The sequence below is a fragment of the Phyllopteryx taeniolatus genome, chromosome 10 (genome assembly GCF_024500385.1).
Source record: "Phyllopteryx taeniolatus isolate TA_2022b chromosome 10, UOR_Ptae_1.2, whole genome shotgun sequence".
Taxonomy (NCBI): domain Eukaryota; kingdom Metazoa; phylum Chordata; class Actinopteri; order Syngnathiformes; family Syngnathidae; genus Phyllopteryx; species Phyllopteryx taeniolatus.
The window spans coordinates 15090388-15113624 of record NC_084511.1 but is presented as its reverse complement, the minus strand read 5'-3'; the positions used below and the strand labels follow the sequence as shown (position 1 = coordinate 15113624).

At 40.0% G+C, this 23237-nt stretch overlaps 1 protein-coding gene across 3 annotated transcripts in view; it reads left to right on the top strand.

Annotated features, from left to right (window-relative positions):
- The window catches only part of nlgn3a (neuroligin 3a), a 201025-nt gene that overhangs the window by 47011 nt on the left and 130777 nt on the right, over positions 1-23237 (top strand). For 2 of the 3 annotated variants that reach the window (XM_061787902.1, XM_061787901.1), the window contains exons 2-4: positions 2008-2671; positions 3566-3625; positions 18535-18594. In XM_061787902.1, coding sequence (XP_061643886.1) covers positions 2200-2671; positions 3566-3625; positions 18535-18594 — 592 coding nt within the window. In that variant the 5' untranslated portion in view covers positions 2008-2199. The remainder of the gene's footprint in view (positions 1-2007; positions 2672-3565; positions 3626-18534; positions 18595-23237) is intronic. The other variant, XM_061787903.1, reaches the window with a different exon arrangement.

The following is a 23237-nucleotide window of genomic DNA, read 5'->3' as shown; positions in this document are numbered from 1 at the left end:
CAAACTCCACACAGGCGGGGCCGGGCATTGATCCCCGGTCCTCAGGACTGTGAGGCAGACGCTCTAACCAGTCGTTCACCGTGCAGTGTCAGGAAAACCTCTGTATCTATTTATATCATAAAAGAGATAAAGTATATACTGCGATGGTTTAGAAATAATAAAACCATGTGAGAGACTTGTAGGTGGTGTTGCATTTCGAAACAGTCAAGTCTAGGGATGTAATGGTGTTTGTATTCATCACAGTTGGGTGCATGCAGTCATACGATGAATATGCCTGAGTAGATTGCAGTATCTGCACTCCAAATCAGGTGGCGGTAATGCACCTTGAACTGTTTGCCAACCGCTATTAAACAAAACACAAAAAGAAGAAAAGTTGGCATCACGGCGAGTTCAGATGAAAATAAGACCCACCGGCTTCATTCACATAAGCTTTGTAGGAAAATTTGGGCTTTCCTGTGGAGTACAACAGCAATGGCGATTTGATTGGTGGATCGAACAAGGACAGTGTGTCGGCATTGTTCAATATCTATTTGGTATGTCCATGGAAACAGGTTAAACATGCTACTGCATATTAGACACTTATCCCCAATGTTTTTAAGAAGCCTTCAGATCTGAAATTGGTGTTTATTTTTCCTGTTGTGCCAAACACGTACCGAACCGTGACTTCTGTGTCCTTATATGAATATGAAGGACAAAATGGTGCAACATTGAATTGCATTTAAAAAAAAATAAATAAATAAAAATAAAAAGAAAATTTTAAAAGCAGGGCTGTTTAGTTAAATGGAAGGTCTACATTGTAGATTCCATATGTACCTACACTGGTTACTAGGGACATCAGGTGTTGCCAAAGTGGGAGGGTAAAATTAGGTTTCCACTTGTTATGTCCAAAGTATCAAGTGTTGGTGGATGCTCATGCTGATTAAATAATCTGAACTAAATACGACTTCAAGGTTTGCTGCCTTCTCAACTGTATTGAGCCGACAGTGTAACTTTTCTGGCACATAATCCTTTATCAACACGTAGTCCCAAGCAATGGATGCCTCTTAATCTTCAGATTGGATGTGAGGGGGGACTTTTTCATCTATTTTCAGTCAGCAGGTGCTCTGTGTGCATGAGTTTCAAAGCATAGCAGTCCATCACGTGCATGTGCTTTGTGTAGGTAAGTGATGAAGATGGGCTCATCTGGAGCATCCTCACTATGTATGGATATATGCTTGAGCCACAGTTCCTGCAGATGGGAATAATAACCCAGTGATAAGAGCACCCCCAGGAACAGCCATGCTGCTGATGCATTACACTGTAAATTATTCAAATCATCTTTTTGAAGGCAAGACCCTCTCCTAAATTTTGGCTTTTCTTTGTAGAGCAAATGTTGCAGGATGATTGGTGGTGAGGGGTGCTTAGCTGCAGAAATTGAAAATTGATCAGGCAGTGTGTGGGAAGGTGATATCCCAGGCACCACAACTTTACCCTGGGACTTTTGATTAGCGTTTAAAGCACTGTCACAGGAAGAAGCCTCACTGCATATAGCTACATCCTTCTCTGCCCCTTTTCTCTCAGGCTAGTGGGAGTTTGAATCTAAATTGTTCATACAGTATCTATACCAAAGGGAGAAGAGGAAAATGCTGCATGAATTTTTAATCATGTGACTATATTCCTGTGTATGCAGATTTCCCCCCCCATTTTTCCTCTCTATGTAAACTTTGGTTTTGAAAATAGGAATGAGGGAAAAAAAATTGCAGTTGTTGGCTGCCACATATATCATTAGCATTATCAAGCACATCATGACAAGATGTCATGAAGTTAATCGCAACATCTAAGTCACTTGATCGTTTAGTCTGATGGTGGCACTTGCAAGAATTCTTGTCACGTTTATGTAAGCTGTTTTATGTCAGGACACAAAAGCACTCCGGCAGTCAATAAATATAACGGCCTTAAAGTGAAACGAGGCACACTGGTGAGCTGTCAGAAAACTGTCATTAATTCTCCTGTCTTCTTCTTTTGTAGCACGGGATAGAAGATCTGAAAAGCAAGGAGAGACCTCTATGAAGAGGAGCTGCAAAACTGTTTCTCATCCTTTCCAAGCTGCCAGAGTCCAGTATATCAGCCCATGATTAGCCTTCCTGTGGCTAGACTGCACGTCTAAGCTAAAGAACAGGAAAGTTGTATGTTGGTCACTTGCACTCGCTCTCGAGGACCATGTGGTATTCACCGAGGAGAAGTCGTACCCTTTTGCAGAACTGGAATGGACCCCACAGTTGCCCCAGTATCATTTTGTATTTGTGGGTATTAACATTTTCCTGGTGCTTTGCGGCAGTGAGAGGCCAAAGCTACCACCCCACTGTCAACACACAGTATGGCAAACTCCGAGGAGTGAGGGTGCCTCTGCCCAGTGAGATCCTCGGCCCGGTGGACCAATATCTCGGGGTGCCATACGCTACCTCCCCTGTAGGGGAAAAACGCTTCATGCCCCCTGAACCTCCATCCTCCTGGTCAGGGATCAAAAACGCCACCCACTTTTCTCCAGTTTGCCCCCAAAATATTCACAACGCCGTACCAGAGATCATGATGCCCATATGGTTCACCTACAACCTGGATATAGTTACCACTTACATACAGGATCAACACGAGGATTGTCTTTATCTTAACATCTATGTTCCGACAGAGGATGGTGAGTGTGTCTAGTAGTCAGGATGAAACAAGTTCTCTCCTCCCTCTCTGTCACTTCTTTACTTCTTTTTTTTTTTTTTTTTTTTTGTATTTTGCACAAGCATGACCTGTTGTCTGGCGCATGCTTTTGTCTGTGTCAATCATCTCAACCTACCATCAAAACTCTCCCCCTTCCATGTCACTCTTAAAGGTTCCTCTTTTGATGACGAAATGACTTACAATGACAGAATCAAAGAAGGGAGACATTGGTTGTGCACTTTCCTACCCTCACTGTCTTGACTGTCTCGGGGTTATTAGTGATTAGTAGCTTGCCTTGTAAGCGACTGATCTTACTGAAGGTTGGTGAAATGCTCTGTCTGGTACATGAGAGGCCTGTGGCATCAGCGTAACCTATGTAAGACCCGTTACTCTCCTCCTGAAATGGAGGTCTTGTATAGAAAAAAAAAAAATCATAATAATGTGAGCCACACATTTCAGATTTGGATGTTATGAATGGCTGCTATTATGGCACCAATGGAAAACTGCACATCAAAATGTGCTTGACCTCTAAAGCGCTCACAAATTCAAATGATTCCAACTGGCATTATTTCAATGTGTTATCTGAAAGTATAGCTCCAAATTGAGAAATCTGACCAGCAACTGTAATGGGTCTTAAATAGAAGTGCATGTGAATATGGGCTTCTTGTGTCCCAGGATGCAGCGAATTCATTCCACCACTTAGGAATATTTCTGCAGCACCACCCACTTACTTTTTCAACAGGTCCTCTGTCATTGTTGTTGATGACTAAGGTTTTGGGATGTGGGGTTGGGGGGTAACAGGCTTGTTGCATGTTACCTGCAATATTTTCCAGAGCTATCTGTTATTTTGTAGTTTTTTTTCCCATTCATTTTACAGTCAAAAGAATATCCAAGGAATGTGCCAGGAAACCCAACAAGAAAATGTGTAGAAAAGGAGGTAGGTAAACAATCCTACATGAAATGTATTGAAAAAAAAAAAAACAGGATGGCGACGCATCCTTCCAAAGCTGCCAATATCACCCTAAACCAAGTCAAAGTTCTAATGGGGATGAATGCAGGAGACACATCATCCTTGACCCGAGTGCGAGAGATGAGCGAGTGCTTGTGCTGCCTTGCATGAGGCTGTGCATGCATGCACTGCTGTATCAAGGAATGGAAAAAAATATACAGGCCACTAAATAAATGATGGTCGATTGTCAAGCAATAGATGAAGAATAACCTGTATTTTATTTATTTTTCATGTCACTGTATTTTTTTTGTCCTTTATTTGTTTTAATCTTGACTGCATATGTTGATTAAATCAGAGGCAAGCGTGGGATTTTGTGAAATTAGACCATCAAAATTGTAACTTTTGTTATGCAAAGTAATACTTAATTGTATTGTACCGTATTTCGACGCAATTCTATTTCAAGAATTTGTCATGCAAGACACGCGAAAGTATCTCAGACTCAGCCGAAAGTACAGCTCTTTAAAAAGTATGTTCTCAGAACAATTTAATAGGATAGTCTTCAAAAATAATGCTATGTGAAGAAACCTGCTCTATCCCTAGTCCTAACTGTTAATGAAATTGATACAGAATATTGTGTTTTTGAAAGAATATATTATAATAACAGAAAGTTTGGGCATAAAAATCCATTAATTGATTAATAGTCATTAATAATTTGTTTGCTTGTGATATTTCGTTGTTCAGTTATAATGTCTTGAAGCAATTGAGTCAAAGAGTTTCCAATTTGCAAATAGCAGAGGGGCTGTTGATTCAACTACTGTAGTTTGCGGTCTTAAGGAGAACAAAGTTTAGCACCATTAATGTTGCCTCTGTTGTGGCATAACTCCTTTCGGCAGAATTCTTCTCCTCAATACAACACTGACATCTAAACAGGAGTTCAGAACACTTAGGCTACGTTCACACTGCAGGGCATGATGCCTACAAATTTGTTGTTAAATCCGATCTTTTTTATGTAGTCGTTGACATTACTAAAAACAAATGCGGTCTACTGTAGAAGTAACGTGTCCGTGACGTCATACAAATGCGCACAAAACAGGAATCGCCGTGTTAACAGAAGTACTATAAATATGGCCCCTTGCGTAAGTCTCGTCATGACACACTTGTGGCAATTTGAAGAATTTTGTGCGACTGGAGCCAACATTTTCTTATATTTATCAGTTCTAACGCATCTTCTTTTCGGCACTATTTTCTGCTCTTTTGTCTGCCGCTGCCGTTCTGTGGTGTGTCTGTTTTGTCGAACAATTCTGACATTTGTCGCCGTTTGATGACGTATAGGTCGGCTGAGCGCACCGTGAGCGTCCATACTGCATTCGGCGTCGCGTACATATCCGATTTATATCCACATATGAAAGAGGCCTGGGTCAGATATGAAAAATGGGAATTTTATTATTCACATTGACATGAAAAAATTAGACATGTCACATTGGGCAAAAAAATCTAAATTGCTGCAGTGTGAGCATAGTCTCAGAGAGATTAACGAGATTAGATATTAAATAACTTGTAAAGTAAATTTATAGGTTTGTTTCTAAATATATTAGACATAACTGAAGATAATTGCTGAAAACATGAAAAGACTGAGAACTATAGTATGTAATACTGAATTGCAGATATTGCATTAAACTGTTTTTCACCATTTGTGTGTTCCTAATTTTTTGGGGTGTGGCTAAAACAGCTGCCCAGTTGGGTGACCACAATGAGTGCCCACTCCACCACTATATAATAACAAAATTTAAGAAAATATGTTTGCTTCATTTATTGATAGCCGCCTTTAAATGGCTAATGTTAGCTGTTAACAATACTTTTCTCTGTCAAATTTAGAAGACATGTTTTTGCTTTACAGGGACACCAAAGGAAAACAATTGATTAATTAATTGATTGACTTTTCCCCTCATTGGTCAAGGAAATGTAGTCAAATGCCCATCCCAGCACTGTATAGCCTTCATTTGTCTGGCTTGCCGGAGGCAGTATTTCTATGAGGATGCTCAAGAAACAGCTTCAAGCTCATGTTTTAGTAAAAATGTTCAGCTCACCAGAATATTCTAGAATGTTTAAATATCCATACAATTTCCTCCTGAATGCTCATGAGATCATGTTGCTTTTGACTGTATTAATGTCTAGTGTTCCTGTGATATTTCACTGGTATTAAAGCTTCAATGTACACATAGGTATGGTCAAAGATACAAAAGCATTGACGTGAATGACCAGTCCAATTGCACTTTAAAATCACAGTGTAGTGTAAAAACACATGACCTATTCACAAAGTGTGCCTACAGGACTCAATAATTACATTTATACAGACCATATCTTGCTCTACATTAATGATTTGGTTCCCAATTTCCATAGAAGCAATAGGCAGTGTGCAGCCATACATTCTACTTTGGTAAAACCAATTTTGTTCGAGACAGGCCCTCCAGGCACTTGTGCTTTGGAATAAGTCCCAGATGTGGAATATACACAGAAATATCCCTTTAATATTCCCTTTCCACTTGAATTTTGTTGTTGTTGAATTATCTCCCTCAGGTCCAGTAATAGGAAAATGTTTCATGGATTGATTTTATGACGCATTATGATGCGAAAAGGTGGTTGTAACATTAGCCCCCTGTTGCCATAAACATGAGGGGTGTCATTTACCCTCAAACCCTCACTTAATTTTAATGTCACTTTTTTTAAACAAGCACGTCTTATATTCTTGGTTTCTGTTTAATTAGTGGTTGAATTAAGCAGAATTTATTCTTCTTGGGTAACGCAGGAATCAACCTGTGAATCCTACGTGCTTTTAGTTTCCAAAATACAACCTCAATGGTTGACTGAAATATTTACAATCACTTGCCTACATTTGCATTGCAAACATAACTATATTTATTACAATAGTCAGACTTAAACCGAACAGTACTAATAGGGGGTTCTGTTTCAACAGTTGCAAAGCTTTAGGCCTGTCGTCTAGCCATACTGCTAATAATATTTTAATTCCCAATCTATAAATATGGTTCCCTGCAGGAAAACATGATTCATCCTCAGAAATAAGATCATATGCTTGTTTTTCCCCAGCATCGGCCCTCCCGCTCAGCATATGAAGTACATTTCTTACACAGTAATGCTCATCAAATGTGGAAAAATAGCCAATGAACCTTGAGAAATGCATCGGAGTTGTACGTTTGTTAGGGTTGCTGCTTTAGCTGTCACGATATGTAATCGCATAATATTGGACTGGACCCAAAAGCAGACAGAGGTGGAGGGAGAAGGGGAGAATGGTTTATTAAGAAGTTGCTCCAGGTCGTATTTCCAATGCGTGAGGGTGTTCCGAAGGAGCAAGGAACTGGCAGAGGGTGGACGGGCTTGACGGCGTGGTTGAAGCGGGCACTGAAGCAGGACACACGGAAGGAATACTGGAAGCGGAGAATAACACAAGAGGATCGGTACAAGTGCGGATAGCCAGATCATCAACTTACAGTAAAAAATGCGATTCGAGTGCGAATACTCTGGTGCCGGATCCCTGGGTCGGGCAGGTTTAAATACAGGCAGTGATGAGTGCTGATTGGGAACAGGTGCGCAGGCGAGGGGGTAGTAATTGCTGGGGGGAGAGAGAGAGCGGGCATAAAAATACAGTCTATTCATTATACATATGTTGTGTTAGACAACAATACCTAACTGCATTTATAATTTATAACGTCACTGTGGATGAAATAGCAACGCTCACCTTCATTGTCGCCAAAATGTGCGCGAGAGATGAACGTTGCAAGCAGGTTCAATTCGAGTGAGTGGGAGCCGAGGACGAGCCAAACATCAAAATATCTCTCTCTCTCTTTTTGTTTTCCCCCACGTCCCCTTTCAGCTCACGTCAACAATCCAACGCTTAGTGAATTCTGCTTCACAATGATAGTAAGACCCCACGTTGAAGGATCCTAACGCGACGTCGCTATGAACGCTTGGCTGAAGCCCAAGCCACAAGGCACCGTGATATCGCCAAGGACAATCAGAGCAAAGCTGTTTTACATATCTAAATTAAGAATAACAGCGATCCAATCACAGCAAAGCTTATTTACATGTTGAATATTATTGAGAAATCCGGTCATCTCAACTGCCAGGTGTAAAAGACCAACTAGAATAGCTTGAAAAAGTGCATCCTAGGCACTTTCAACCCAAATTATCTTGGAACCCCAATAAAAGGACATCAAAGATTATGAAAAATAAATGATGGCACCTTTAAGGGATCTTTAAGAAATATGAAATTAACACGCCATAATTGTCAAATACATCTGTATACCTTCTCTCAGCATGCTGTAAATTATTGAGGGTTGCTTGGAAAGCAGATAGCAACGCTGCTCTTTGGCAAATTTTGTAAAATCTAACTCTTGGATGTTTTCTACATGATGACTCAGATATAATTTACGAGAACAACTAGCAGCTTTTTTTTTTGTTTGCTTTAATAGCGCGCTGTGTGTCTTAAATAGCTGAGTAGGTTGTCACCGAGGTTATGTGGAGGTGGTCAAATGTGCAAGCTCAGCACTGTAGACCTTCCTGCTCTCCCCCTCTCGCTTATAGTGCTCACGCAGGGCCTTTAGGGCACCAGAGACGGTGACCATGTTTCCAGTAGTGTATTTACATGTGCATTTTGAAATATCACATTAAACCCTGCAAAAATTTAATGTGAATGCTGAAATGCTCAAGAAGGAATGAGTTGATTACCATTTCCGTAGGTTAATGCACTGTAGCAAGTCATAGCAAGACATTCGGCAAATATCTCGTTGCTGTCCGATGACAACTGTGACATACAGTATTTGTGAAATCTGTTTCACAACAGATATTTCAGAAAAAGACACAATGGATTAATTTGTACAGCGGTGTAAGAATACATTGTTACCACTATACTTTCTGTTTTTCATTTGACTGTTTTCGATTTTAGGGCTAGAAGTAAGTTACATACAAGTACTGTAATAATGAATTTCCGACTGCCCTTGTCACAGTAAGTGATGGACTACAGCTTGTTTGACATATGTACAAATTCAGGTTACTTCCTCGGAGTAGGAATGGAACTCCATCGCTAACCGAGGACCCCCGTTAGCTCTGTGCATTTATTGTTTTAAAATGTTTATCCTTAGTGTCCATGTATGAAAGACAAGTATAAATTGTCATCAAGTGAAAACACAATGTTATCATTGGACAGCAGTGATACATGCCCCAGTATAGGGATGACAAGCTAGCAATCTGATTGGATGCAAGCTTTTTGAAGCAATATCATGACATCATCTGACCACCTCACCTGTCAGACAAAAATGGAATGCTTTGGCACTAAAAACTGTTAGGGCTGAGAAAAGTGATCAGTCACCTGCCATGAATCAGCCAGACATCTTTTTATGTGATTGAGTTTGACATGAAGCTGTCATTAAGTGTACTGGGTACTAAATATATGCATAGCATTAGTACAAAAAAAGGAAAGCAATTAATGCAAAATAGTGTTAGTATGAGTATCTCTCAGTATTCATCCAAGATGGAGGCAAAAACAAAGGATCTGCATATGAGTCACTGATTTGCACACTAATACCCAGTTGGGATTTTTGGTTTTGACACTAAAAACCATTTCTAATGAATTAATTAATGCAGTGATCCAAACATTAATGTGGACTGAATGATGAGGAAATGAAAGACCAGTGTGTCACGCTTTGTAAGCGGAAGGAGTGGCACTAACTCAGAGCTTATCTCATTGAACCAACTCCAATTATTCGCATGTCGCTGGTGAGTTGAAGGGTGCAGAAATTCGGGGACCGGTTCTCAGAAAATTAAAATTGTCGATAAAATTGGAATCCTGCCAGCTCGAGACAACAAATTTGAAATTGCTTTTTGTTCTTAGTGAAGGCAGTTTTATAGTGTAAGCTGGGTTTGCAATTGCTCCGATTTGAAAGGACAGGCTTTATCTTTAAAATAATTTCACTTTGACATAAGATTTTCTCAGAGTCGCACCCTATTGCTCTAATTCTGTGGGGGCAGAATTCTGGTGTTAAATTGGGTATTCTATCTGTCCTGTGTTCCATCTGTTTGTAAAATATTACTTTACTCCAGGTCTCTCTCACTGTGAGTATAAAAACTGTTCCTAGAGTTATTCACAACAGTACCTCTGAGTAAGAGCTTCTGAGAGCCACTCTGGGATCATCCTTCCCAAAATTCAGTTTCCACAATTAGTCTATTTGAGAGAAAGACAGTGAAATCGGTGCGAACATTTGCCTCTATTTTGGGACATCCGAGAATCATTCCTATAAAAGCTGAAGACTGCCGTAACAGAGCCAGGTGCCGGGACTGAACAATCCCATACAAAGGTTTGCAAACCAGTCAATTAAAAAGAAACTTTGGGAACTTTACAGTCCTACTAGATGGGAGGCTAGAGAGGAATAAATACTGTGAAATACAGTAAGGTGATAAAGTATGGGCCCCCTTCTCAAATGCTTATATTTTTGCATAATTTGCTGACTTCAATGTTTAAGATCATCAAACAAATTTAAATAGCAGACAAATGTAACCCAAGTGAACTTAAAATGCTGTTTTTAAATGGTGATTTCATTTATTAAATACTATTCAGTTAACTGGCCCCGTGAAAAATTAATGGCCCCCTAAGCCTTATAACCGGCCCAATCCCCACATGCTGCCAGATCTTGTCTGATCTCAGAAGCTAAGCAGGGTCGGTCCTAGTTAGTACTTGCATGGGAGACCGCATAGGAATACCAGGTGTTGGAGTTGGGCAGTAGTCAAATCACCTGATCCTGTTTAAAAAAAAAAAAAACTACAGATTACAGAAAGCGCAATTGTGACCGAATGTGCCTCCTGCCATTGAGAGTTCTAACTAAGCCTAATAACTGGTTGGGCCATCCTCAGCAGCAACAACTAAAGTCAAGTGTTTTCTATAACTGGCAGTGAGTCTTTCACATCTCTGTGGAGATATTTTCGCCCACTCTTCCTTCTAGAATTGTTGGAATTCAGCAAAAAACCAATGACCTTTTTAAGGTGCAATGCATTTCAATCGGATTCAAGTCTGAACTTTTAACTAGTCCAATCCAAAACCATTTTTTTTAAAGCCATTTAGTAGTTGACTTGCTGGTGTTTTGGATTGTTATCCTGCTGTAGAGCCCAAGTGTGCTTCAGCTTGAGGTCACAAACTGATGGCTGAACATTCTCCTTCAGGATTTTCTGTTAAAGAGCAGAATTCATGGTTCCATTAATCAGAGCAAGTTGTCCTGATCCTGAAGGTTCTCCAATTTGTACGGCTGTGTTCTGAGCAAAAGCCCATAAAGCATTGACTACATGAAAAAGATTGATTATCCGATGTGATTCCAATGCCACAAAAATAAGTAAAGATCACTTCCCAGTGAGAATCGATTGGAATTTCTTACCCTAATGCCTCAGGGGGAAATGCTTTTATTGAGAGGGTACAGCGAAATCTCCATGAGAAATGTCAGACAATGAAGAGAAATTAACGACACTAATCGGCTGCTGCTGCACACAAAACCAGGAAAACTACATATTGTCTGGTATCAACAGAAAGCTTGCAGTTCTCTGCACCTGCGGATTTAAGTCAAATCTACGTCATTACACCTTTTAACCAACAAGAGGCCGTAATACAGTCCCTGGTGATGTAAACAAAACATCCTTGTTGCTAAACGCCGCTTCTGATCTTTAAACAGACATACACTATATTGCCAAAAGTATTCACTCACCTGCCTTGACTCACGTATGATCTTTAGTGACAACATGCCCTTCTTAATCAATTGAGTTTAGTATGGTCCACCGTTTATAGCTATAACTGCTTTAAGTCTTCTGAAAAGGCCTTCCACAAGGTTCACGAGTGTGTGTAGAGATTTTTTTGACCATTCTTCCAGAAACACATTTGTGAGGTCACAGTGATGTTGGACGAGAAGGCCTGACTCTCAGTCTGCACTCTAATTCATCCCAAAGCACAAAGCAAGGTCCATATAGACATGGATGAGAGAGTCTGGTGTGGATGAACTTGACTGGCCTTACACCAACCTGACACCAACCTGATAGAACACCTTTGGGATGAATTAGAGCACGGACTGAGAGCCAGGCCTTCTCATCTAACATCAGTGTGTGACCTCACAAATGCACTTCTGGAAGAATGGTAAAAAAATCCCATAAACAGACTCATAAACCTTGTGGACAGCCTTCCCAGAAGAGTTGAAGCTGTTATAGCTGCAAAAGGTGGACCGACGTCATATTGAACCCTATGGTTTAGGAATGGGATGTCACTTAAGTTCATATGTGAGTCAAGGCAGGTGAGCGAATATTTTTGGTAATATAGTGTATATTCACCAAATGTTACCCGATTACCACAATCCATACATCATTGGAAAGCATTTTAATGCCTTCTCAAAAAATTTATATAACTCAAAACACGGCCGTGCGACTTCAAATGAGTTTTGTGTTGGAGGGTCACATACATACATACAATGTATATACTGTATATTTTTATTTATATTCATGTCAGTTTTAAAGACCACTCAATGTAGCGGTTATACGTCAGTTTTTCTCTCTTACATGTCATAACTAATTCAAAATAACCACTGAGAGGTGTTATGACACCAACAGTTTTGTAAACTGTGATTGATCATAGTGATGTAACATTATTCCAGTGTGGTACCTGTGCTTTCTCTCGTACTCAGAAGCCTGTGGTGTTAACATGTTTTTTCCATTATCCACCACTAGAGAGACAGCAAGATTTTCTTTTTTTTTTTCTTTTTTTTTAAAAAAACCCCCCAGCTTTTTATTGTTTTTTTACTTCATTTTTTTGAGAGCCGCTGCTGCACAGTGTGAATTTTTGGCCGTCCTTTATGGCAGGATTACAGTCTCCTTAACCTTTCAGCTGCATTCTCCATCATTCGCTCTTGTGTGTCCCTTCCAAGCTGTTCCTTAACCTCTCCTCTGAGAGACAGATTGAGAGGGACAGAGAGGAGGAAGAGAGAGCAAGATCACAGACAGGAGGCGATACAGATCCGGCTTCTCTAGAAGAGGAAAATGGCCACGTGAGGATTGGAGACTGAATATAACGGCTTCAAATTGTCAAGCCTGCAACATTTCACATTTTCACAAAGTGCCGTTCCACATTCTGACCTTTCTGATATTTAACTCCGAGGCTCATCAATTGTCACGGAACCTTTTCCCTTTGCAAAGGAAAGGCAGTTAGCATTCAGCCCTTCCCCATATGTATTGAAGAATTGTGGATTCATTTAATAAATCTCATATATGGGTGTATGAATGAATTAGTGCATGCTGTGGTTTCTTAATGACAAACCTCCAAGCCAAACTCCTTTTTTTGTCTTTGATTGCGCCCTGATAAAAAGTAGCACTTTGCTCCACTTAATGTAACCAACAAGTCAGTTTTGGGTTATTTGATCAGATGAATGTGACAGGATTCCATTTTCCTTGTCCATGACCAGTACTAGCTATTCTAGATGGAGTCTTGGAAGCCTAATTCATTTTTGGAGTATGCCAAACTATTTCACCTCCTTCGAGTTTCAACTTTGAAGCTCAAATATAGTCTTGTCCCCAGAGTCGCTCCATATTTGGGCTTCATATTAAACTGTAGGTCCATATTTGACACATACAGGCTCACCCACACCATGATTTATCGTGACAGAGCTACCCTGTCGACACCTGCCATCCAATCCATGCCTGTCTCAAGTACTAATACTCAATATGCTCACTGTTATTTACCCCGTGTCAAATCTAGAGGAAGCCAGAATAACAGCAATGCGCCATAAAGAAGACTGAAAGCAACTTGTTTAGCGTGCTGGCTGTTATTTTTCTATAATAAATGCCCAGGTTCCCAAGATGCAAGATCTAAAATAATGTAGTGACTAGTACTTCCTGCAAAAGGAAACCATGAATTACATCTCCCATCAAAGCAAAAACATAGACTTTATTGTCTCAAAAAATTATGTCAAAATTGCCAGTGCAATTCCTGGAGCTGCAAAATCAGACTTCAGGTTTTTTATAATTTGTTAACAGCTTTTCTGTGTTTCTGTCTAAAACTTTTACCCGCCCACACAGTCATTTTAAAGATCTTAATGTACAACCAACAGTTCATGGTTGACCTCCGCTAAGAGGTTCTTTACTGTGTATGCGGCTATAGGGATTTGTACAGTTGTTATATATGCAATATATACATGTATATTAGTGGTGCAACAATACATGTATCTGTATCGAAACATTCGATACAGTGGTCACGGTTTGGTACGCACTAAATGACGATACATCATTTTATATTTGCTGTATAAACCTCTGACGATGAGGAGCTGTGCTAAGCTACTCCGCGTTACGCCTTCGTTGAGAGCAGATCCACTATGCTGCTTCTCACATGTTCATTCTGACCAAGGAAGGATGTATTCGGAAATTCACCCTGACGCCCTAACTCTACTCTCAGAGTGCGCGGTCCCGAGTGTAACAGAGCAGCCCCGGAGTAAATTTCCAAACGCACTCCAAGCAGCTGAGACAGAAGCTAACGTGTTGTTGCAACATGGCCATAGACCGTCCAGAAATCACCATCTTTTAAATCTGGTGTTTGGAACTGCTTTGGTTTGAGTGTTAAGTATGCCCTAGCTGGCAAGCGTGTCGTAGACAAAAGTGTCACACGATGCTTATCTACATCAGTGGAAATGCAACAAACATGACATCACATTTACGCCGGCATCACCCCAATGAGAAAATAAGTGCCAGACAAAAACAAGGAGCACGCGTCCCACTTATTTGGACACCATGAGTCAAAGAGGGCAAAAGAAATTGCCCGTGCGATTGCTACTTTTATTGCTAGACAAGACCAGGTTTTATATCATGCTGCATGGACAGTTGAGCCCCGTTATAAGAACTTTGCGAACCTTGTTTTTGCTCGGACCTCAGGCGACTGGATGTCAAGAGCTACGCAGAGTTACTTGACTTAACTCATTTAGTTCCAGAGACATATTAATACGTTTTCACAAACCCATCTGCTTAGTGCCAAAGTCGTATTAACACTTTTTCCGTGTTTTTAAATTTCCTTTACAAAATAAATTGTAATAGAGGGTTTGGCGCAGCGTCACAATATGTACCAAAGGCTTGGGAAGGATTTTAGTATGGTAAATCGACCCTAGATTGCAGCAGTCTCTTTGATCAGAGCTTTGTCAGAGGAAGACAACATTCGTTGAGGGCCCATGTGGGCGTGGTGGGGAGTTGTAGGAGCGTGGTTGCGAGAGAGAGACGGTGATCGACAGTTAAAGCGAAAAATCGTGGATAAATACAGACAGTTTACTCTAAAACAGAATTTTGCTAACGCCATCATCATCCTCTTCCCCAAAAACGGGAAAGGGATGACGCTACGACAATAAAGGGCGTGTAACGCTGGTTGCGTCGAGCGTTCGAAGGCCCCCGGTGAGATTGCGACCATATCACGGTCCACTTCCCCCGAAACGTTGGCTGGCGACGGATATTCGGATTTGGATTACAATGAGCCTGATCCAGATTCGTCCTTAACTGGGACCAGCAGGGCGTCCTCCCCTGAGCCCCCAGAAAGTCACGGAACAGGTAAGAACTGGCTAACTTCAAAGCTAACATCCATACCCTGAGCGATTACTCCGTTTACCATTTTTAAAATGCAACGTGCACAAATAAGCACGACAATTTGTCCTACGATACTACACGTTTCAAATTATGCATCCTGTAGACAAAAACGTGGCACATTGATAGCTACTGTAGATTAATTGGATATATTTTTTTTATTGTCGTTCTTTTATTTATAGACAGTAGTACAATATCCATCCATCCATCCATTTTCTGTACCGCTTATCCTCACTAGGGTCGCAGGCGTGCTGGAGCACATCCCAGCTCTCTTCGGGCGAGAGGCAGGGTGCACCCTGATCCAATCGCAGGGCACAGATAGTGATGTGTGTAATGTAGAATTTTTTTCCCCCTTTCCTCATCGCACTGTAGCAACAAACATAAATATTTTGTGGTAATTGTACATATTTCTAGAAATTGCAGTTGGTGCATACAGCAGCAGATGCACTCCTACAAGAAAGTATATTTCTCCACTTCATACTGCAGCAATAATATATTTGTTTTATATGCTAATTGTTTATTTTTGTATCATTTACAGGAAATGCATCAAGCAGTGGTGGGGCTGGTCATAGCTTGTTGTTTGCTGACTGAGAACCCACTAAAGTCCCACACGCACGCACCCACCCACACATGCACATGCACACGCACACAGACGCACGCACACAGACACACGCACGCACACACATGCGCACACACACACAGCTGTACATATTTCAAAGTTCATTCATCATCAATTTGAAGATGCATGTGCTATACTTGTGAATAAACTTATTTTGCAATCAAAATACCCTTTTTTGTGTTATGTTGTAATATAGTAGTGAAGCATTGTTTAGATATTTGAGGTGTCATAAAAGAAAAAAAAATGCTTGGAATGCATCGTTTCACAAAACACTATTTTTCTTAGAAACAGGTATTTTCAAGAAACTTACCATTGAACTGCTGTTTACTAGAGAACGGTAAAAGGTAGAAATAGTTTTTTTTCCTGATGAAAGAAGTTCTTGTCTATGTTTCTATAGTTACGGAACACAATGTTCTGTAGGCTTTCAAAAATCAGTCAAAATTGTAAAAAATGGCTGGCACCCGGCCAGTGAGTTAATTATCGCACTATATTACCTTCAATGTGTTGTGATCTTGCATAGAAAAATACATTTCCCATCACCTTTAAGTTCGTCCCGAAGACATTTGTTTTTTGTATTTCTTTGGCTTCTGGGCTGCATTGTAGTGTAGGAAAAAATAAGTTTGGGCACATTTCCCAGAAAACTAATAGTGCTGAAACAAACTGCCAACAGTTTATACATTTGTGAGCCCTATTTTGGTATTGAGAGATAAGCATCAAACCTACGTCAGCAACCAGAGGATAAGCAATGCTAGCATGCAGCTAGCCACCCCACATGAAACTTATAATTCCTACACAGTTTAGTTTACCTGATTTGGATGTAGATACCCTCAAAATAAAGCTAAAAGTTTGCCGTTAAAGCTTGTTCGTTTCAACCATGGCTTTTCTGAACCGTTCCACCCCTATATATATATATATATATATAAAGAGAGAGAGAGAGAGAGAGAGAGAGAGAGAGATCATTTTTAGTTGGTCATTTGAAAAGTAGTTCACAAGCCATGACAAAGGGTTTGGCCACTCATGCCTTCGTACATTCCATATTAAAGCATTACATGAATTATGTCCAAATTCTCTAACAGGAAACTTGTTCTTTCTCACTGTGGCACTTCATTCCATTATTGAATTGATACGAGTATGTTAATAACTGTTGTTATTGTTTTTTTTTTTTGAAAGAGCAACAGTTTTAAATTAACCTTACGAGTGATTTATGTTGGCCTCGTGATTGACTCTTCCACTGATTGACTGACAGCAATTTGCTATGCACAGGCCCTACTGTTTGCAGTCAAACAGATATGCACAGGAAACAGCTAAACTAAGTATACAGCTGAGAACAAAAAAAAAAAATTAAAATAGACCTGAGCACTGCAAGATTACATGATGTTCAGGTGCCCTGGAGGGTTTGCACTTCTATGCAGCACAATGACAACATCACATTACTTACTGTGCAGGGTGCAGAGACAAGTTGTTCACGTTAGTGCGTGTAGGTGATACTCACAATCTTGTGTTTTATTCAAATGTAATCTCTCTGGAAGCTGAAATCCTTGCTCTTGCTTTGGCCTTGTAGTTTAAAACCTGATCTCTTGAGCATGTTCGTGTTAATTAGCATGTCATTAGCCAGTTAGCCCATTGTCTGCTGGCTTTTTTTTCTCCTTCTCTACAGTCTCGTTAACAGCGAATGTTGAGAATTGGTACAAGGTGCATTTCTGAAGCAAATATAAATCCCCTAAAGTATCATTTCGAAGCACTCAACCCTTTTTCAAAACATTTAAACACTGGAAACTAAACAAAAGAACTCTGATTCTTAGTTGCTAAGGAGGAACTAATTTAGAATCCAGTCTTCTTCATTTTTACAATTACTCCACTTTCTGGAGCTTGTTGATGCTTTTAAAGTTGGTTAATTATATTGCTGAAAATGTATTATGATTCTGAAGTGTATGAATATGTATTCTCCGACTTTGTATAATTTGTAGTAGTGACAAATACCATTATTTTCTTATTAATGTTATTATTATTATTATTATTATTATTATTATTATTATACCATGTTAAGAAGGAGTAGCAGTACCAGTCTGGGGAAAAAAAAAAAAAAAAAAACGTGAAAGGTTTCAAGAAGAAAGTTATTTTTTTCTCATGATGAAATACTTTTGATACTAATGATGTTTAGGGGACAATCATTTTTTGGGTCACGTGAAACAATCCTTAACATTCGTCTGATAATATAACTTATTTATTCTTGTAAAATAAAAACTTTACTATCCAAAGATAGTAAATATATGACAGTTTTTTAAAATGATTTTTTATTAGATTGACTTTCTCAAAATAAATTGTGTATCTTCTCACTAGATAATGAATTAATTTCTCCAAAACCTTTTTCTCCTAATATTGCAACTTTTTCTCATTCCTCATTTTTGTATGATATATTACTTTTTTTCCCCCTCTATGGTCCTAATACTCCTTTGTACTGAATGTGAATGAATAATGTCACTTTTATGTTTGTTATGTGATCTCAACTGCTGCTGTGGTATATTCATTGAAGACAAATGCAATGAAATAATCCACAATATTCTTAGTGCTGTTGCTTTTTTTGAAATTGCTTGTTCCTCTCTATGTCTCTGCCTGCTTCACCAAACAGGGGCCCATGCAAAAAAACAGGGTGAGGATTTATCGGATAACGACGGTGATGAAGACGAAGGTATTTTAATGGTGAACAAAGATGATGCATGGTTATTCCAAAAATGTTTTTTTTTCTTCATGTATCATTTTCTCCTTATAATGAATCACTGTCACACTGCAATATTTATTTATTTCTTTATTTATTCATTCATTCATTCTTATTGTATTTCGAATGAATTAATGTGATCAGCATCTAAATTGAACCAGCGTTATCGCAAAACAGTCAGATGAGATCAGGTGGCAACCAAGATAAAAGTCCCGCTTAACCCTTTTGAATGTCTGGTGTTGACAAGGTGTTTTTACAAGCGTACAGGTGGCAGTAAGAGTCCCCAGTGGAGGTATGTCCAGCCACAGCATTTGTGGCAAAAATGGCCAAGAGGAAGCGAGGCAGCGGTATCATATCAGCCTATTCAGCAGGTCTGCCAGCAGATTTAGATGAGGAGAGGCAGTTCATGAGGACCGCTGGAGAGGATTAGAGGCGAGCGGTGTTAAAAATGGAATATTGCTGCTCAGCAATCGCATTGTTCACTTTCCATATTTATCTTGGGATATTCCAGGCTCAGGCTGGATCTCCTGGTGAGATTAGAATGAGAGAAGATTCATGTGCTGCAACAGAAATGTCTTAAGTCTTGAAATCTTAAGCAAACCCTTGATATCTTGCCGCCTTTGCCTCCTTTAAGCCACGCCAGGCCAGGTGATGCAAGCATGGTGTTGAGTATCGAGATAAAGCACTGTCAAGGATTGCATTTTTATAAAATATGTTGGCACATTCTGTGAGAAGAGACTACTGGAAAGTCAGCTCATATAGGGGGAAGACACTATTGTTTGGTATTTGACCTCTCATTGATGCCGAGCTTCCTTCAAATTGCTGAAACTGGTTGGATCTTAAAAAGGTCATTGAGAAGAGTTGTTTCCAGATGTTGACTTGTTTTCTCATCTCTCCAAAAAGCCTGATATATAACTTGATCACAGAATAGGAAGTGTTATGGCAAATTCCTTCAAGCCCAGGGTGACCTCTTGCAACTTAAGGCAAGTTTCTTCCAGTCTGCAGCTTTTCATCCCTTCAAGGGAGGCCACATGCGTCTGCCTGGAGTCCCATGGAAAATGCTGACGAGGGTCGATCTGTTTGCCTGGCAAGTCTCAACATGCGTGTTCACACTGGTTTGGTCTCTAAGCTGTGCAAAACTAGCCTGACTGAAATTGTGACACGTCTATTCGTTACCAAGCGCAACTAAAGCTATTTACAGAACAGCGTTGTAGAAAGCACAGTACCACACCAGTGGATTCTCTGCCGCAGTGCTCTAGCTAATGCCTGTGTTGGCCATCAATCCTTTAACATGATCGAGAAGATTTTCATTGTTCTGGTAAATATGTGCTTTTGAAGCATCAGCCTGAGACAGAAAGACGGAAATCAGAAGTGTTCCGGGACTTCCCTGTTCCTCTGTTATTCGCCCCCAAAGTATTGCCTCTTGAAAAGGGCACCATTCACTGAAGGATGGATGAGAATACAAGACAAAACAAAAATTCCTCCCAAGTTGCCTCGCATTTTATTCTAGCGTACTATTACTGCGGGTAATAGCAATCCCCTTCTGGTGAATGCACTGCATATGTCACTGATGAAAATCGAATGTTAGTTTTAATGTTAAAGGGCAAGTAGAATAAGAACACACAGAGAACTCCCACTCACTCACTCCTTGGTGTTTCACCTCCCCTCCACATTCTCATTCATTGTGCAGAACTGCTGTCTTCTATGGCTGCTCAGCACCTCCATCGCTCTGCCTCTGCATTACTATGCTGCCTCACTTGGCTGACTGTCTATCTGGGGATAATTTCCTCCCTCCCACTACCCTTGAGCTGTCTTCCCCCATTTTACAATGGGGGAAGCCCCAAGACATGAACTTCAGATTTAGTCTTTTTTTTTTTTAAATTGCAACAATAAGAGCTTTCTCTGAAAACATACGTTTATTAGTATGCATTTACAACAACACCTAACACAACAGAATAAAGGTGGCTGTGTCTATAATGTTCACTTTTGTCCAAATATTCATTAAAAATATCCCTTACCTGCTATTTGAATATAAAAACATATAAACTGATTTCTCCCTTGTTCAGTGCCACACCCTTTCACACTTTATTAACTATTGGTACAGGCATTTCTTTTTAAGTAATATTCTAAATGGGCATGAAAGCGTTCCCCAATTCACCAGTTCACCAGCATAAATAATAATAAGCCCTACAGTATAATTAATAAAATGTGCGTAAAATTTATGTGGGGCAAATCCAGAAAGTGAGGACGAGAGGAAGATTTCACCTAGCACCTCCACTATACATTGCTTTTTCTTTTACCATTGTTGTTCACTTTGACTTATATTACCGTGTAGCCAGCCTCCTTAGAGATGCAGGCGGTGTGGCTAATTTGCATAAGAGGCCCATGCCACATGCCAGAGAGGCATACTATTAATATTATTGTAGGTTTAGCTATATTGTACTGAGCAGCCAGCACACAACTGTGTATACCACTATTGCCGTTACGACTACATTGCAATAAGTTCATCATATATTGCTGAGGTAGCATCATAAATGACGAAAAAGAAAAACACACCTAAAACCTTTCTCACATAGTGAACTTCATATTTTTCCCAAAAATGTTGATCAGTGTTCAACAGAGTGCAGAGATCAACAGAGATCACTCAACAGAGCGCAGAGCCTGTGAAAATGCACACAAACGGCCAAGAGCATAGCCTCTTCTACAGGTTAATGCAAAGGAAGGGAAACGGTAAAATTACCTGTTCATATACTGTACATCTTTCTGTCTGTCAGACTGTCCCTGAGGCTTGCCCTCTGAACGTCTGTTTTTCTTCTTCATGTCTTTCGGAGTGACAGTCAACCCAGTGGCACCGCCATAGTCTATTCAAAATCATCCTAGAACTCCCTGCGGCAACATGAGTGTGTCGGCCAAGTCGCCGTGATTTACGTTGTCCCACAATAGAGATCCAATTTTCCAGAGGCTGTTATTACACTGTAAATAGGCCGGTGCAAGCTTCCAGTCACCTAACTGCCGTTGTTTGATAAAAGTGGCGATGGAACTAGAGGAAGCGAGGCTAAACATGGCTTCCGTGGACCAAGGTGCTCCCACTAATGAAAAGTAAAATGTGTGTCAGTTCGCCTGCCCGCTGTTTGGCTGCAGCTCCATTCAGGAAGGAGGCCTCCTGCGAGAATGTACACCCCAAACCATCAAATAAGTAAAGCAGGCACTAGAACGTATAACCAATGCTTGCTTCCAAGCACTGACGAGGATAGGCACACAAACACAGTGCCAGGCAGCAGAGCCGAGACCCACCTTCCTAGGTATTACCATTAATTCCATTGCATGAGGATAAATGGATGCCCATTTAGCAAAGCCCCCAGCTCATCTCGGGGTGCCCGGATGGGGACTGTTGAATCGACTTGGGGAGCAATTTGCACACCATTCCCTCCATCCCATTCTTTCTGATGTGACGCAGTAAATATTCACAAGAAGATATTTTTAACTCACTACTAGTACTTGCATAGTATAACATAGTTGTTAACGTCTGAAAAATTAGGCCATTATATATATACTTTTACTGTTGAACTGTCAGTAGACACTAGACACCGACATTGTTCTAAGAATACTAAATAACTCTTACTTGAGGTTTGTCAATTCACTTGAACCAAAAAAGGAAAGAAAATCGTAACTCGCAATCGTCGATTGTCATGCAATAAAAACATGCTGGTCAGCTTGCGTTTATAATCAACAAGTTGTCAAGTTGTTTTGCTTTCATGGGTTGTGCATCCAGTGACCCTCACTCTGAAATCCATTCTGTGGTTTGAAAAGTGCTTCATGAAATGGCACCCTGTGTGGACGCACATATAGCGCATACCAGAAATGGCCACTGAATATATTATTGTATGTGTATGTAAATATTAAAACTAACAACTGATGCCAACAGAATTTCTATCACCGATTCCAGATACAAGTTGTATTATTTATTATGTTACATGCTTTAACCACTCCTTAGATCATTCGATTGTAGTCCATTCGTGCTCGACGCCGTCTACATTACATACAAATGAGACTAATTTTGGAAAAATCACCGAAGGGCTCAAACAGGTTCAATAATGGTCTGGTTGAGTTGATAGGTTGACTCACCACAGGCACTGGCAGCCCACGCTATCTTTTTCTCTTGCCCTTTTGAAGTGTGAAGAAATAATTGGTGAAGAACAAGCATGTAAGACATAAAATCAGTCAATCCTAAACATGTCCATTTGAATAATTTCATTGAAAAAGTTAAAAGGTTGGGTGATACCACTAGAGGTAATGCACATAAAAAATAGTGTGTGCCAAACTCCACACCCAGTAAGCTTTTTACACCACAGTCCTGTCTACTGGATTTGGTGGTTCACTACCCAATTTGGCCCCAATGCAAGTGGACTGAAAGTGAAAATGAAAAGTAAAAATCAATTTGTTAATCTGTCAGAGAATGTAATGGCTTTATTTAATACAGCAGATTTTCAACTAAATCATGAAATGTGTTGTTTTGGCCACTTGTATGTTTTGAAAATGGTTTTATAGTTGGTTTTCTTAAATGTATAGATACCTAGAAACCTTTTGAAAAATGTAAGTGTTTTGTGCATTTCTGC